Here is a 16,107-nt window from a genome sequence, read left to right on the forward strand (position 1 = left end):
TTATTTAGGTTTGAGTCATAGCTAAGTCATAACGCCATCCAAGAGCATCGTAAAAATTTCGATGCTCGTGCTTACGATGTCGTTGCATGATCCATGAAAACCCAGCCTTAGACAGCTCGTTCCACGGGGATGATAGTTGATCCATCGTGAAATGTTGTCTTGTTATTTTATTGCATTAAAATGAAAAAAATATCGCGGCCCTTCTTGACAGAAAGCATTATACCTGACAGCTCGTTCCAAGGGGACCATAGTTGATCCATGGTGAAATGTTGTCTTGTTATTTTTTGCAATAAAATGAAAAAAAAGATTAGACATAATCTTTAATCGTGTTTTTTACCGTTGTAGATAAAAATTTACATGTGGCTTTAGGACCCTATTAACAAAACACCATTTGTTCGATGGATTAACTATGGTCCACTTGGAACGAGCTGTCAAGTAAGATACTTTCTGTTTAGAAAGGCCGAGAAATAAATTTCTCAAAATTGTTCTGAAAATCTTATTTAAACAATTTGTGGTCGTAAAAATGGTCTTTATACTCAGAAAAATAAGCTTTATTGCTGAATCTGGTCAATTTTTATTTACAACGATAAAAAATCTCGATCTAAATCCATTTTTGATCACTTTTTTTCATTTTAACGGTGCACATCAACCAAAGCTTTTGCACCCAGATTTTTGTCACAGACATTTTAGTATCTTCAAAACTACGGGAACTTTCGATATATTTTTGTATTCATCCCCTAAGCTTAACGATTTACAACAAAAGTTGTAAATTTTTACAATCAAATTATTTTAAGATTGGGTCCGTAAGTTCAACAATTTTAGAATAAGAAGACAACAACTTCCTTGGTTGTTGTGCACCCTTAATGCAAAAAACGACAAGACAACATTTTACGATGGATCAACTATGGTCCCCTTGGAATGAGCTGTCAAGAAAAGCCGCGAAGGTAATTCTTGAAGAAATAATATAAAATCCATTTTAAAAAACAAGCGTAATCGTTCTTCTTGATTTCTAGTGCAATACGTTTGGTAAAGTTCTTTGTCACATTAGTTATGTGTAACATAATTACCTACATATTTTTTTTTAAATTCTGTTGATTAATTTTTCCCATTTATCTTCAATCTACTATACTGTAAAAAAATACCATCACCGTATTATAATAAGAAAGTATGGGCTTCGCCAATAAGTGAATTGATCATTAGAAACCAGTTTGAACCTTGGTTTGAACATGTCAAACCTCGTATCGCTCCACACTTAAACAAAAGACTGCGTTGCACTAGTGTGAGTGCATGAAATGTTAGAAAGCTTCCTAGCCCAATCTAAGTTCACAGATAGGTGGCGTAGTAATTGAAACACAAACTTTTTGTCAGAAAGCTTTTTCTGACATAACATTCAGTACGCGATTTCATGGACTATAGCGCACGATATCGTGTTATTTTCTTCATGATATCATGAAAAAGTTCACGATTTCAAGAACAGCGCAAGTACGCGTTGACATACACATTTGTTCATGAAATCCAGAACGGTTTTTTCTCCGTGTGCTAACAAGGAAATTCATAAAAAATCATCAGCAGATTGATTTTCTCGGAGATGTTCGGTTTTATTCTCAGTGATTTGCATCCTCTCTCTTTCGCGGGTGAAGAAAGTTTGCAAACAAAATTGATTTTTTTGCGATTATTCCATCCCTGGTCAAACCTAATGAAAGGACATTGTAGCCCAACTCATTCCCTATGGAGCATCGAAAGAAACCTGAAGAAATATAAATTTAGTGTCAGCCTACGAGCGAAAAAGTAATTTTTGTCCATAATTTACTTTTACACCCCAGAATCAAACATTTATGAATAACTTTTCAAGGGAGCGCCCATAACCAAAGCCACTATTAAGGTAGACGTGTAGACACACCTTTCCCCCAAATATGAGCCTGATTGGTTGAAACTACGACTTGTAAGAGCCATTTTATCATTGTTCCCCGTGTCTCATTTATGACTACTCTACCCTGTCTCCGGTTTTGTTGAACAAAGTAATGCATAGTTTTAGTTTTTTCTATAAGTGCACATGATTTTGAATCAATCTGTAAAGTAATGAAAATGTATATGGGTCATTCCATATGAAGCGGAACAGCATTTGAAAATTACCATCTCCGATTCTGCTTAAATTTGGCAGAGCTGTTGAGACTATCAAAACATGCAAAAATCCCGAATTTCATCCAAATCGGACCACCCCCTCCATTTTTGTACCCTCCCGAAAAATCGACTTTTGGCGATTTTTGAGCGAACCCCTTATCTTCAAACGACGATTACTCAGAAACCACAAATCTTAGAGGGTCGGTCTTAGACTCAATTTTGTAGGAAATTGGACGTAGAATCCATTTCCGTGATCAAAATTTAGATTAAAATATATTTCTTACCTGTATTGCGCAATTGAAAACTTTATAAGGCCGTATCTCAAAACAGCCCTATTTATTGTTTTAAATTTGACCTCACCATCGTATTCCCCGGCCAATTTTACATAAGAATCACTTATCGACAGAAAGGAATATGTTTCGTTCCAGAGATATCGAATTTTAAAGTTTTAAGAATGTAAGATTACCCACATCATCTACACATGCCGCATCTGCTAGAAGCCCTCAGTCGTGCTGATCTATAATTACTACCTGGTGTTCTGTAAGATGAATTATTTTTATTTTGAGATAATCAATACCTTAAACAATCTATTTTTTTAATGAATATTTATTGGGTAATTTTCAATGCACTGTTTTTCCTGATCTCAGTGTTATTGAACCATATTAAGTAAAATTTGAACTTATTATATTTATTTGCAAATGCTATAGAGTTTATATAATACAATATTCAAAAATTTATCATTATTCATCGATTATTTTTATATTTCCCCTTATTCCTAATTTCTTCCCACTTTATCAAATTATTTCTCTTATTTCTTCTTTTGTTTTAAAAGAGATCAAATGTAGAGCTGGCTGTAGTAGATGAAATAATTCTCATGGGTTCTAGAGCTTTTGCCAAGTGCGGTAGTGAAACCGCGGTGTAGGGGTAAGCGTGATTGCCTCTCACCCAGTCGGCCTGGGTTCGATCCCAGACGGTCCCGGTGGCATTTTTCGAGACGAGATTTGTCTGATCACGCCTTTCGTCGGACGGGAAGTAAATGTTGGCCCCGGACTAACCTCTAATGGTTAGGTCGTTCAATCAATCAATCAAATTAGTCGTTTATTTTCAGTTTAACAATTCGTGTGCACTTAAGGTCTCAATGAACTTGCGTTCCTCTAAAAAACCTCTTTGCAGTAACGATTAGTTACAAGTACTGTTTACATTATCTAAGATTACACTAACATGTCACTACAATACATATTAAAAACGTTACAAGTATCTAGCTAGGTTGGCACGGATAAAAATTTCACTTTTTGTTTAAATTTAAGAAGTTGATCACTTGTTTTTAAATCACCGGGTAAATTATTGTACATTCTTGGTCCGTTGCAGCAAAATCTTCTCCTCCCTAATTCCGTCCTAAAGCGGGGAACGACTAAACGTTCTTGGATTCTCATCCCACGTTGGTGATTCAGCATGCGGATTTCGAAGTTATGATGGATGTCTTTCAGTTTAACCATGCGATGCGTTAGTATAGTTGTTTGGAGTTCGTGGAGAGTAGCAATAGGTAGAGCATTGTGAAGAGTTGAATTGTAAAGTTCGAGTGTAGGGAACAGGAAAGGCAGCTTCAGGATCGCTTTCAGGCACCGGTTTTGCTGGATCTGGACTGTCTTCAGATGTGACGCACAGGCTGAGCCCCAGATGGATACTCCAAATTGGTACCGGCTATGCACAAACGAATAGTAAACTTTCATCAGCACGTGTCGCGGAAGAAAGTGAGAAAGCTTCCTGAACATTCCACAAAGTGGCGCATTAGACTTGACCAGGTTTTCAATATGGATTTTCCAAGTAAGCGTTGAGTCCAAGTGTATCCCAAGGTATTTGAAGGTTTCGACCTCGTCAATACAGCAGCCCTTCACTTCTACATTCGGGTGAGGTGGTATTGTCATGCGGCTTCCTCGGAAAAACATTATTTTAGTTTTCTTCGCATTTAGTGATAGTAGATTATTCTCCAAGAAGGCGTTGATCTTGGCCAAGTCATCAGTCATGTCGGATACCATTTCTAGTACGCCACCGTTGCGATAAGTCACAACAGTATCATCCGCAAACAACCTGGGCCGACCGTGGAGCTTTAGCCTGGCCATGTCGTTGATGTATATTAGGAAAAGTAACGGTCCAACATTGCTTCCTTGCGGGACTCCGCAGTTGATACAACGTTCGGGGCTGAAAGTTCCGTTTACACTAACCTTTTGTCGACGATTGCACAGGTAACTTCGAAGAAGATCATTCACCAGACCACGAACACCGTACAAGTTGAGCTTATCCAGAAGAAGCTCATGATCGATCGTATCGAAAGCTTTGGTTAAGTCAAGGAAAATTGATCCAGCAACTTTTTGCTTCTGATCAATCACCTCAGAGATATCATTCACAAGATCTAGAACAGCAACTTCAGTACAGGAACCTTTCCGGAAGCCGTACTGCATCTCGTAGAAAAACTTATGTTTGCTCAGGAACTTGGTCAGCCGTGACGACAACAGGGTTTCGAAGATTTTGTTCATTGATGGCAGGACAGATATAGGACGGTAATTACTCATCTGTGTAGGATCACCCCCCCTTGAAGATAGGGTGAACAATTGCCTCCTTGAGATGTTCTGGATAGGTACCACTCGTCACAGAGTCGTTGAAAGTTGAAGCTAAGATCTTGGAGAGCTGTTCAGAGTGTTGTTTTAGTGCTGTTACTGGAAACCCATCATGGCCAACAGCTTTACTCGGGTCTAGAGTCTTGATTACACGTGCAATCTCCTCGGGTGCGGCACACCCAAAAGAAAAATATATCTCAAAATCTGCAACAGTGGATTTGCTGCAGAAAATGTCATATTTTATAACATTTTTTGCAGCAAGCCCCTAGATCATTTTTGCCCGCGTGTAAACATTTCAGCAATCTGCAGTTCTCACCAACACATATAACGCTGGCCCGTCTCCGAGCAACACTCCAAAGAGAAGCATATGTTGGTGCTCTTTCATTCACTTTTCATCAAGCGTCCATGGCGCGGTGGTAGCGTGTCGGATCAATAACCAAGAAGTTAGTGGTTCAATCCTCGTTGTGTTAAGGGTTTTTTTTGTGAAATACAACCAAAAAGCCGTCGGTAATGTCGATAATTGTCGGTAACGGGCAAAAATGTCATACCCCTATATCGCAAAAAATGCATGCGGACAGATTTCATGCAGATTCTGATATACTTTCATGCCGGCATGCATCACAATCATGCGACCGCCGTTTGGGTGCAGGGAACAGGAAGAAAGACCCACCCATTCGAGGTAAAGTCTTGATCGTGTTGAACTCGTTGATATTCCGCGTAGACGTCAATTGTTCAGCGAGTTTTGCTCCGATTGTCGTGAAATAGTCGTTAAAGTGAGTTGCAACCATGGTTGGCTCAGCTACCTCGCTTTCGTTGACCTTCAAAACGACAGCATCCTGCTTCGAGTTCTTACCCAAAACTTCGTTGATCCTCTTCCAAAGAAGTTTGGCGTTATTGGTGTTGAAGAGTTTTGAATGAAAGTCGCGTTTCGCTTTTCTTTTGGCTGCAGCAAGTAACTTGTTTGCACGATCAAGCAGCTCGCGCAGGTGGGGGTTTTGGCGGTCGGCTTTCCAGTTTTGCAGGGCATTGTCCCTCACTTGGATCAGCACCCAAACGTCCAACGTAAACCAGGGACAGTCACCCTTTTTGAGTTTAGCTTCAACTGTGACGACGGTAGTATGGGCATGCTTAATCTCCCTGTAGACATTAGCAATTGTAGCTAGCCGCAGGTTAGGTTCCATAGCTTCCCACTGAGTGTTTTGGAGAAATTGCTCAAATTCACACTTTACAGAACTGTAGTCGGTCTTCGGTTTAGTCAAGGTAACGCGGTGTGGAAGTTTAGGTGGAGATTTGAACTGCGTCAGGATATAGCTGTGGTCACTCAAATCGCAGTCGATCGTGTAGTTGTGAGTATGATCAGCATCGTCTGTTCTCGCGATAACGTGGTCAAGAATGTTGTTGCTCAGCGGGCGAGTTGTAACGGTATTTGTCACGCACATGTTGTATGAAGCAAGCACGTTGAGGTACTCCAGAACATCATTTTCAGCTAGTTTATTCACGGCGACATTGATGTCTCCTAGGATGAACGTAGGGCACATCGGATCAGTCGTTGCAAGAATGCCTTCAACGAAAGCAAGCAGTCGGGGAAGATCATTATCCGGCGGACGATAGACACCGTGAATGGTGCACGTTTTATGCTTAAGCTTGATCGACATCTCGATGTGGTGATACCCGTCGTGCGAGATATTTTTCTTGATAGTGTAGTCCATACCGTCGCGTATGAACATTGCAAGTCCTCCTGAAGACTGGTTACGACAGGAATGAACACTGCTAAACCCAGCGATGTTGTAATATTGGCATCTCTCCTGTTTCAACATAGTTTCTCCAACTACTATTACGTCAACGTTGGTTCTCAGCGATTCAACGAAGGAAGTAAAGCAGTCCAGTTTTTCTAGGTTATTTATCCCACGAATGTTGATTTGCAGCAGCGTCAGAAGTTGGTTTCCAGTGGCAAACATAGGTAGATTGGGGGTTTCAACTTTGGTGTTTTGTGAGGTTAAATTGTACATTGGTCCTTGTTAACAATGTTACGACATACGATACGGTTTGCTGCACTCATGCACTCGTTAGCTCATTCCAGGTGTAGGAGTCGTCTCCCTGAGTCCTGCCTCGGTGGCGTCGCTGGTAGGCAGTTGGACTAACAATCCAAAGGTCGTCAGTTCGAATCCCGAGGTGGATGGAAACTAAGGTGTAAAAAGAGGTTTGCAATTGCCTCAACAATCAAGCCTTCGAACACCTAGTTTCGAGTAGGAATCTCGCAATCGAGAACGCCAAGGCAATGCTGTAGAGCGAATAATTTGATTTGATTTTTTTTATTTTTTGGTAGTGAAATAGTGTCATTCAGCAAAAACCCCTAAATCTGCATTACGGTTTGAAAGATTGATCATATTAAACCGTATTTTTATATTGTGAGCCAGTTTCATCTAAATAATTAATGATTTTTTTTTCAATTGTGGTACATTTAATTTCAAAAACAAAACCATATACTTCTGATACATGTGGACAGCAGCTGTAACGTTTTCCAAGATTTAGAAATGATTGACAAACAAAAAAAGTTCAGACGGTGTCGAAATCAACACCACTGGATTCGTTCTTTATCAGGTAATAAATCAGATTAATCTTTGTGATTTTCTTACATTTTTCAGTTTTATACTTTCCAGAAATCCTCCTCCTTAATCATGCTTCACGAGAGTTTTATTCATGTTAATTCATAATTTTTAACACGATAATGTATCATAAACTTTTTCTTAAGTATTACTTACAAGATCAATTTCAATTTCCTGCTAGCTCTGCAGGAATGCGTGTCGTTCTTGCTATGTCCTGTGAGCTAATTTTCTAATGATTATTTGGGATGAAATCTTATTTCAATAAATAACCAGGTAGCAGTTATTGGTCAGCGCGCCCGAGTGCTTCTAGGAGATGCGGCGAATAAAGCTAATTCAGGTAATCTCAAATACTTAAAACTTTAAAATTCGATATCTCTGGAACGAAACATATTCCTTTCTGTCGATAAGTGATTTTTATGTAAAATTGGCCGAAGAAAACGATGGTGAGGTCAAATTAAAAAATAAATAGGGCTGTTTTGAGATACGGCCTTTTAAAGTTTTCTATTGCGCAATACAGGTAGAAAATATATTTTAATCTAAATTTTGATCACGGAAATAGATTCTACGTCCAATTTCCTTCAAAATTGAGTCTAAGATCCTCTAAGATTTGTGGTTCCTGAGTTATCGTCGTTTGAAGATAGGGGTTTTGCTTAAAAATCCTTAAAAAAGTCGATTTATCGGGAGGGTACAAAAATGGAGGGGGTGGTCCGATTTGGATGAAATTCGGGATTTTTGCATGTTTTGATAGTCTCAACAGCTCTGCCAAATTTGAGCAGAATCGGAGATGGTAATTTTCAAATTTGTATTTTTTCTTGCACACTTCAGGTGGAATGACCCATATGAGACATTTAAGCAGAATAGCTGTAGAGTGCTATGAGGGCAGATGAGTACTTACTTGAAAGGCTGTCTACCACGCTGTTTAGTAATTTTATCGAAGCAGGTTTTCAGATGATTAACCCACACCAGAGCTTGCTCGCTATGCTTTGCCAACACAAATAAGATATCACCAGCTGCATCTGCTGCATTGCCACCTTTAAAACCAGAACATAAAAATATCATCACTAAAAGTTCTTTTCGGAAAATATCTTTCTGGAGATACAGGCATGATTATTCAATTGTGTCTTTCGTCTCTCATATAGATTCAAGACCTTTTCACTTACGCTTTATTATTGTTTAAAACATTTACGTGGCAAATTCAATGGATTTATTTTTTTTAGATAACTGTGTATCGTCATCAGGGGCGAATCAGGACACATGAAGAGAATTGGGACAGCTGTTTTAGCCAGGGTCTTGCACTATATTTTGATATTATTTTTATTGATTTCGGTTAGAAAAGATACAGATCAACTAAATTAGTGAATTGATTTCCTGATCTGAAGCTTTTACAGTATGTAAAAAAAGTATTTACACACCTTGGGTGCACATTTTGTGATGAAACATGTAAAAAAAATAAAGTTTGACAGGAACCTAGTACTACGTTTTGTTCAAAAACTCATGCCAAACATTTTGTTACAAAAAGCTCATGAAAAGATGATTTCTATAAAAAGTTATATAACAAATACTATTACGAAAATAAAAAAGGTGCAAAAAAAGTATGTAAACCTTTCGAAAAATTAACATAAATAATGTTATTTGTTGACAAATCACCATAAATCCAGTCTCCCAACTCCAAATAGGCATCCTTGACTGATTAAAAAAAGAATTTGGATTGAATATAAAGTTTACTAACTACTTAGTATAAAAGTTTATATAACTCTGGAAATTCTATATAAAACTTATCTAAACTTAATTTTGCAAACTTTTAATTCAACTAAATGTCAATATAGTACCATATAATTGCTAAATAAACATTTTGGAGTGGGTATAACACCGTTTTGGGGGTATTTGTATCGATAGAATAGATTTTTCGTTGGAATTTCGTACCAACCCGGAATTACGTCGTAGGAAAATCCACCGGCATCCGAACCGGTCCACGATTTACAAGTCAACCTATGTGGAATCGGAAAGGGCATAAAATTTCCGATCTTTTGATACCCAAACATCTAGGTTTTCTTTAAAACCTACGTTTTTAAATACCTGGACAAAAAGTAAGTTTGATCCACGAGAACAAAAATTACGAAATTCCATACATTTTTGGCAGGTTGCTCAAACGAAACCATAACAACGTCCGTTCGCTGTCACTCGAAGGCTACGTCTGGTACGCAACCAAACCGAGGGGGCTATTCGGGCCCACACATCTTCCCCCTTCTCTAAAATAATTAACAGCTCAAATAAATTATGATTAGGGTAGGGTAGTCATCAATGAGACACTTTTGGTTTTCAACTTTCAACGATTTTCCTAATTTTTTCATCAGCATGTTTTAATGAGCTTTTTGTTGCATTTTATTTCTTTTAGTGTGTTCAAACATTGACCAAAACATGAGATCGATCCGACATCTACAGACAGAGTTATTTAACTGTCTCATTGTAGACGCACTTGGCAGGAACAATGAGACAGCTGAAAACAATGAGACACTCTATGAAAATCAATAATTTTCTTGTAAAACATCATGTTTTTGTATTGTTCCATTACAGGTGACTTGCCTTGAACATTTTAAAGCAATTTTGCCAACATGAAACTTTAATTAACAAAATTTATACTAAAAGTATTTAAATTTTGTAAAATCCATATATTTATACTAAATAACTTTGTATGTCTGGTTAAATAAAGTTAAAACTCTATAAATATGCCAAAAATCACTTTCAATTCATGTTTTGAAAGATTTACATGGATTTTGAAATGTTAAATGAAGAAAAATCAAAGTGTCTCATTGTTACCCATGGGCTAACATGAGTGGGGAACAATGAACCAGCCCTGGATTCTGGGTATATTCTAAATTTTGGTCAAATCTAACGAAAGGACATTGTAGCCCAACTAATTCCCTATGGAACGTTGAAAGAAATTTGAAGAAATATTAGTTTTGGTGTAAATGGCAGCATACGAGCGAAAAAGTATTTTTTGTCCATAATTTACTTTTACACCCCAGAATCAAACATTTATGAATAACTTTTCAAGGGAGCGTCCATAACCAAAGCCACTAATATGGCAGACGTGTATCCCGTAGACACACCTTTCCCCCAAATATGAGCCTGATTGGCTGAAACTAAGACTTGTGAGAGCCATTTTATCATTGTTCCCCGTGTCTCATTGATGACTACTCTACCCTACGTAGAATGTTGACGCTAATACACTAACATGTATTTTGACAAGCACCAGCTCTTGCCGATCCTGCTACATGTTGATTTCCGTTCCCGCAAACCACTAACATTCCAATAACACTTTTTCTATCTGCCTCAACAGACATGCAAACTCTTTTTTCCTATATATATTCCGTTAATCCCTAAAAATCTTTAACATTTGTATATTAAAAAGAAATACAAATTTGTTTTCTTAACTTATTTCTGAACATCCACAAGCCTCCTCTCCAGGCCTCTTCAGTGAACATCCACAAGCCTCGCCTCCAGGTCTCTTCAGTGAACATCCACAAGCCTCCTCTCCAGGCCTTTTCAGTGGATATTCACAAGCCATCTCTCCGCCAGGCCTATTCAGTGGATATTCATAAGCCATCTCTCCGCCAGGCCTATTCGGTGAACATCCACAAGCCATTACTCCGCCAGGCCTATTCAGTGGACATTCACAAGCCTCCTCCAGGTCTCTTCAGTGAACATCCACAAGCCTCCTCTCCAGGCCTTTTCAGTGGACATTCACAAGCCATCTCTCCGCCAGGCCTATTCAGTGAACATCCACAAGCCTCCTCTCCAGGCCTTTTCAGTGGACATTCACAAGCCATCTCTCCGCCAGGCCTATTCAGTGAACATCCACAAGCCTTCACTCTGCCAGGCCTATTCAGTGGACATTCACAAGCCTCCCCTCCAGGCCTCTTCAGTGAACATCCACAAGCCTCCTTCCCGGGCCTATTCGTGGATATTCACAAGCCATCTCTCTGCCAGGCCTATTCAGTGGATATTCATAAGCCATCTCTCCGGGCCTATTCAGTGAACATCCACAAGCCATCACTCCGCCAGGCCTATTCAGTGGACATTCACAAGCCTCCCCTCCAGGCCTCTTCAGTGAACATCCACAAGCCTCCTTCCCGGGCCTATTCGTGGATATTCACAAGCCATTTCTCCGCCAGGCCTATTCAGTGAACATCCACAAGCCTCCTCTCCAGGCCTTTTCAGTAGATATTCACAAGCCATCTCTCCGCCAGGCCTATTCAGTGAACATCCACAAGCCTTCACTCTGCCAGGCCTATTCAGTGGACATTCACAAGCCTCCCCTCCAGGCCTCTTCAGTGAAAATCCACAAGCCTCCTTCCCGGGCCTATTCAGTGGATATTCACAAGCCATCTCTCCGCCAGGCCTATTCAGTGGATATTCATAAGCCATCTCTCCGGGCCTATTCAGTGAACATCCACAAGCCATCACTCCGCCAGGCCTATTCAGTGGTCATTCACAAGCCTCCCCTCCAGGCCTTTTCAGTAGATATTCACAAGCCATCTCTCCGCCAGGCCTATTCAGTGGACATTCACAAGCCATCTCTCCGCCAGGCCTATTCAGTGAACATCCACAAGCCATCACTCCGCCAGGCCTATTCAGTGAACATTCACAAGCCTCCCCTCCAGGCCTCTTCAGTGAACATCCACAAGCCTCCTCTCCAGGCCTTTTCAGTGGACATTCACAAGCCATTTCTCCGCCAGGCCTATTCAGTGAACATCCACGAGCCATCACTCCGCCAGGCCTATTCAGTGGACATTCACAAGCCTCCTCTTCAGGCCTCTTCAGTGAACATCCACAAGCCTCCTCTCCAGGCCTTTTAAGTGGATATTCACAAGCCATCTCTCAAAAATCGAGTTTGTAATCATCCAGAATTTGCAGACACTTAATTGCTGCAGTACAGACTTAGAAGAGAATTTGGGGACCCTGTCATCAAACGTCAACAACAGCCAACTTTATAGGCGACATGCTCGCCTCGTAGTTCAAACCCTTTCTCCATTTGGCACTTGTAGCGGCCAAATTCACGACCCACGACAACGGGCGACTGTACTTTACCACGATCCGGGAAAACCGGAATATTCACCAATTCTCTTGGGTACCTCAGCATTCAGCGGAAACAAAACTAAATCGCACCAAAAACATACCTTATTTGCCGGCCAACCCAACCGTCCCGTTCTTTCCTCGCGCACTTCCTTTACTACGAAATCAATTCTACACTGGGGGATTCCTGGCAACCAACTTTTGACGAGAAAAAAAAATCCTCCTGGCAGGATCGCCATTGTGGAGAAGTCAGTTAGTTGGTGGAATCCCCACAGCGTGACGATCACCTTGCTTCCTCGACCGTTGCTTTATGAAAGAGGACGACGGCTGCGTTGTCCCGCGAACTGTCAGATCTATTTGGCTGCGTCCGTTCGCTGTCACTCGAAGGCTGCATCTGGTACGCAACCAAACCGAGGGGGCTATTCGGGCCCACACAGTATTTCCAGAGATATAGCGATTTTAGTGTTTTTCGTCTTATTTTTACCCTATTTTTTCCTATTAAATTTTTAGATTTATACAAAATCATATACTGAACATCAAATTCAAAGTCCCGGCCCATTCTCGATCGAAAGTATTTGGTATGAATTGTATTCGAGTAAATTTTGGTATTGATCAGATGGTTGGTTCAAAAGTTATAGCTGTATGATTTTTCTTTATATGCAGAGTAAATTTCTCAAAAAAGGTAAGGGGTCATTCAGAATAATTCTCCCCAAGGATTTATTTGTAATTTCACTTAAATTTATCTTTCTAACTGAGTGTTCACGACTCGATCAAACTTCTCAGCAAATTTTACATCGATTGGATTCCGCACTTTTATTTGAGAGCGTTTGACTTTTTTGCCTTTCTTACAAAAGAAAGGTTTAAGGTTTGCTTTTGGAAAAACGCTTTTTTCAGAAATCTAAAAAAATTCGTGCACGGCGAGGATTCGTCCCATAAACTGTTTGGGCCCAAAATTTGAAGCTTTTCCAAAATGTATTTCCAGAGATATAGCAATTTTAGTGTTTTTCGTCGTCAAGTCGACGCTTCAACGCCAGCGCTTTTACGCTTGCGCGTTTTACGCTGCGCGTGAAAGTGTTCTTTCTGGCTTCTCATAATTGATCGACAAAGTGCAATAGCGATACATATTTTTTTAAGTTAATCATAGACTAACATTATAGACTGAGTACCCTTTATTTTTTTGTCTAATAATGTCAATCCAATATGTTTTTCTTAGTTAAATTTAAATGTCTTGCGGCAAATAATATACTTCTGAAATTAAAAAAAGGCATTTGAGGTTTAGCCTAAAAAGATTCGAAGCTTTTGGTAAAATTCTCACTGGATGGTATCATTATGTTTTTGAAAAATTAATTGCACCAATATATTTCTCGGAGTTTCATCTTTTTGTAAGAAAGGCTCTATTTCACCTCTGGTGATATTAAATCGGGTTTTTACTTTTACTGCTCGGACAACCTGCGGGTCATGAGCTGATGCGTTGCCATCTAACTCGGTTCTGGGCTGCTTCTCTCCAATTCCGACTCGGAACCCCCACCCCCAGATCTTCCTCCACTTATTTCAACCACCTTGCACGTTGCTCGGACCGCGGTCGCAGTTCCTTGCGCGATTCGATCGGGTCGGTCATCGCACCCGAATTCTTCACGCTGCACCGTGCTCCATCCATCGTTGATTTCACCAGTCTGATCAGCTTCCCGGGAAAGCCGTTCTCGTACATGATCTTCGTGATCGACCGAGTCGTACGCTGCTTTGAAATCACTGAACAGGAGGTGCATCGGGATCTGGTACTCGCGACAGTTTTGGAGGATTTGGCTAGCAAAAAGATCCGTCCGTCGTGGATTTCCCCTCCACAACCCTCCTCCTCCTTCACCGTTTTAGGCGTCTGTACCCCATGTCAGGGGCGGCCTAAATCAGCAAGGTGTTTGACCCCGTCAAGTCGTGAGCGGCTGTTCCCCACGTCAGGGGCAGCTCCAAAAAAGAGCTTGAACTCCCCCCCACCCCTCTTTGAGCGTCTGTTTCCCCAGGTTAGGGGTTTTTTTTTGTTTCAATAGGACGAAAAATCTGTCTGCAGACATCATGTGAGGTTGGAGTTGAGTCCGACTCACTAAAAAACGGCACTTTATCACGGTAGGCCTTCAAGCCTCCCCGGAACTGTCTTTCGACATTACTTCAGGGAGGGGCAGCGCTAAATAAGCGCACGTCGTGACGGAACGGTTGGGCCCGAAGCCCTTTGTTCCGGGACACCCGCTGGTACGTACGTTTGTACGTGCGCGTGCCTTCTTTATGAGATGGAGTTGAATCCTTCTCATCCCGTACCCTCTCGAACGGAACTACTGGGTAAAGACCCTTCGTTCCGGGACGCACGCTGATCCGTACGCCACTTCCTCTGTAATTTGAGCATAATCTGAGTTATGGCTCTGGAAGCTGCACCCCACGCTTCCTCACTAAGACACATTCTGTCTATCAAGTTGTCTGGCGTTGTGTCCATCCCACAACCCAGCAACAAGATCTCTCGACTCCTCTGGAACCGTGGGCAGTCAAATACCACGTGTTCCACCGTTTCAACGACACCCGTACAGTTCGGACAGTTGGGTGAGGTTGCATGTCCGAATCTGTGTAGGTACTGTCTGAAACACCCGTGCCCAGATAGGACTTGGGTCAGGTAGAAATTGATTTCTCCATGCGTCCTATTTACCCACCTCACCAGGTTGGGTATCATGCGATATGTCCATCGCCCTTTGGTCGAGTCATCCCAGCTTCTTTGCCATTCAACCATAGTGGCTATCCTGGCCGAAGCACGGTGGCCCTCGACCCTTCTTAGCTCGTAGCATCGCATGTCTTCTCGGACAAGCAGTCCAATCGGTACCATGCTAGCTAGAACGCAGGCTGCCTCTGCTGATGCGGTGCGGTACGCGCTGCATACCCTAAGGCAAAGCAGCCTGTAGACGCTCGTAACCTTCTGGAGGTAAGTCTTTGCTTCTAGGGCGGCGCCCCATGCCGGCGCTCCATAGCGGAGAACGGAGGTAACTACGCTCGCCAGCAGACGCCTTTTACTACTCTTGACCGCCGAGCTATTCCCCATCATGCGAGATAGGGATGCTATCGCTTTCATTGCTTTCTCGCAGACATACGCAATATGACTGTTACAGCTCAATTTATCATCCACCCGGATACCCAGGTATAGTAATGATCTCTTGGAGTCGATTGTACAGTTTCCTGCCCTGACGTTAATGCACTGTGCAGACTTGAAGTTGTTCACGGCAACCACCTCAGTATTTTGATGCGCCAGCCCTAGATGGTGTATACCCATCCATTCTTCGATTGTCCGTATTGCTTCGGTTGCTCGTACCTCGACTTGGAGCTGCGACTCACCAAGCACCATCAGGACGATGTCGTCGGCAAAGCCAACTATGCTAACGCCCGTCGGAAACTGTAGAGTCAGCACCCCGTCGTACATACCATTCCACAACCCAGGACCGATCAAGGAGCCTTGTGGGACCCCCGCCGTGATGATCAGTTCGCGAAGAGAAGGACTCGGTTTTCAAAGTAGCTTTTGAGCAACTTGCACTGGTAGTTGGGGACACGAAATCTATGGAGAGATCTCGCAATGGCGTCCCAACTAGCGCTATTGAAAGCATTCTTGACATCTAGAGTGATGATGGCACAGAAGCGCATCCCTCGACGCTTTGGTTCAACGG

The 16,107-nt window shown here is 41.5% G+C and overlaps 1 protein-coding gene across 3 annotated transcripts in view; it reads right to left on the minus strand.

Annotated features, from left to right (window-relative positions):
- Positions 1-16,107, minus strand: part of LOC6048537 — a 145,785-nt gene that overhangs the window by 23,472 nt on the left and 106,206 nt on the right. For all 3 annotated transcript variants that reach the window (XM_038253619.1, XM_038253610.1, XM_038253626.1), the window contains one exon: positions 8,238-8,373. In XM_038253619.1, the coding sequence (XP_038109547.1) occupies positions 8,238-8,373 (136 nt within the window). The remainder of the gene's footprint in view (positions 1-8,237; positions 8,374-16,107) is intronic.

Source organism: Culex quinquefasciatus, chromosome 1 (genome assembly GCF_015732765.1).
Source record: "Culex quinquefasciatus strain JHB chromosome 1, VPISU_Cqui_1.0_pri_paternal, whole genome shotgun sequence".
NCBI lineage: Eukaryota > Metazoa > Arthropoda > Insecta > Diptera > Culicidae > Culex > Culex quinquefasciatus.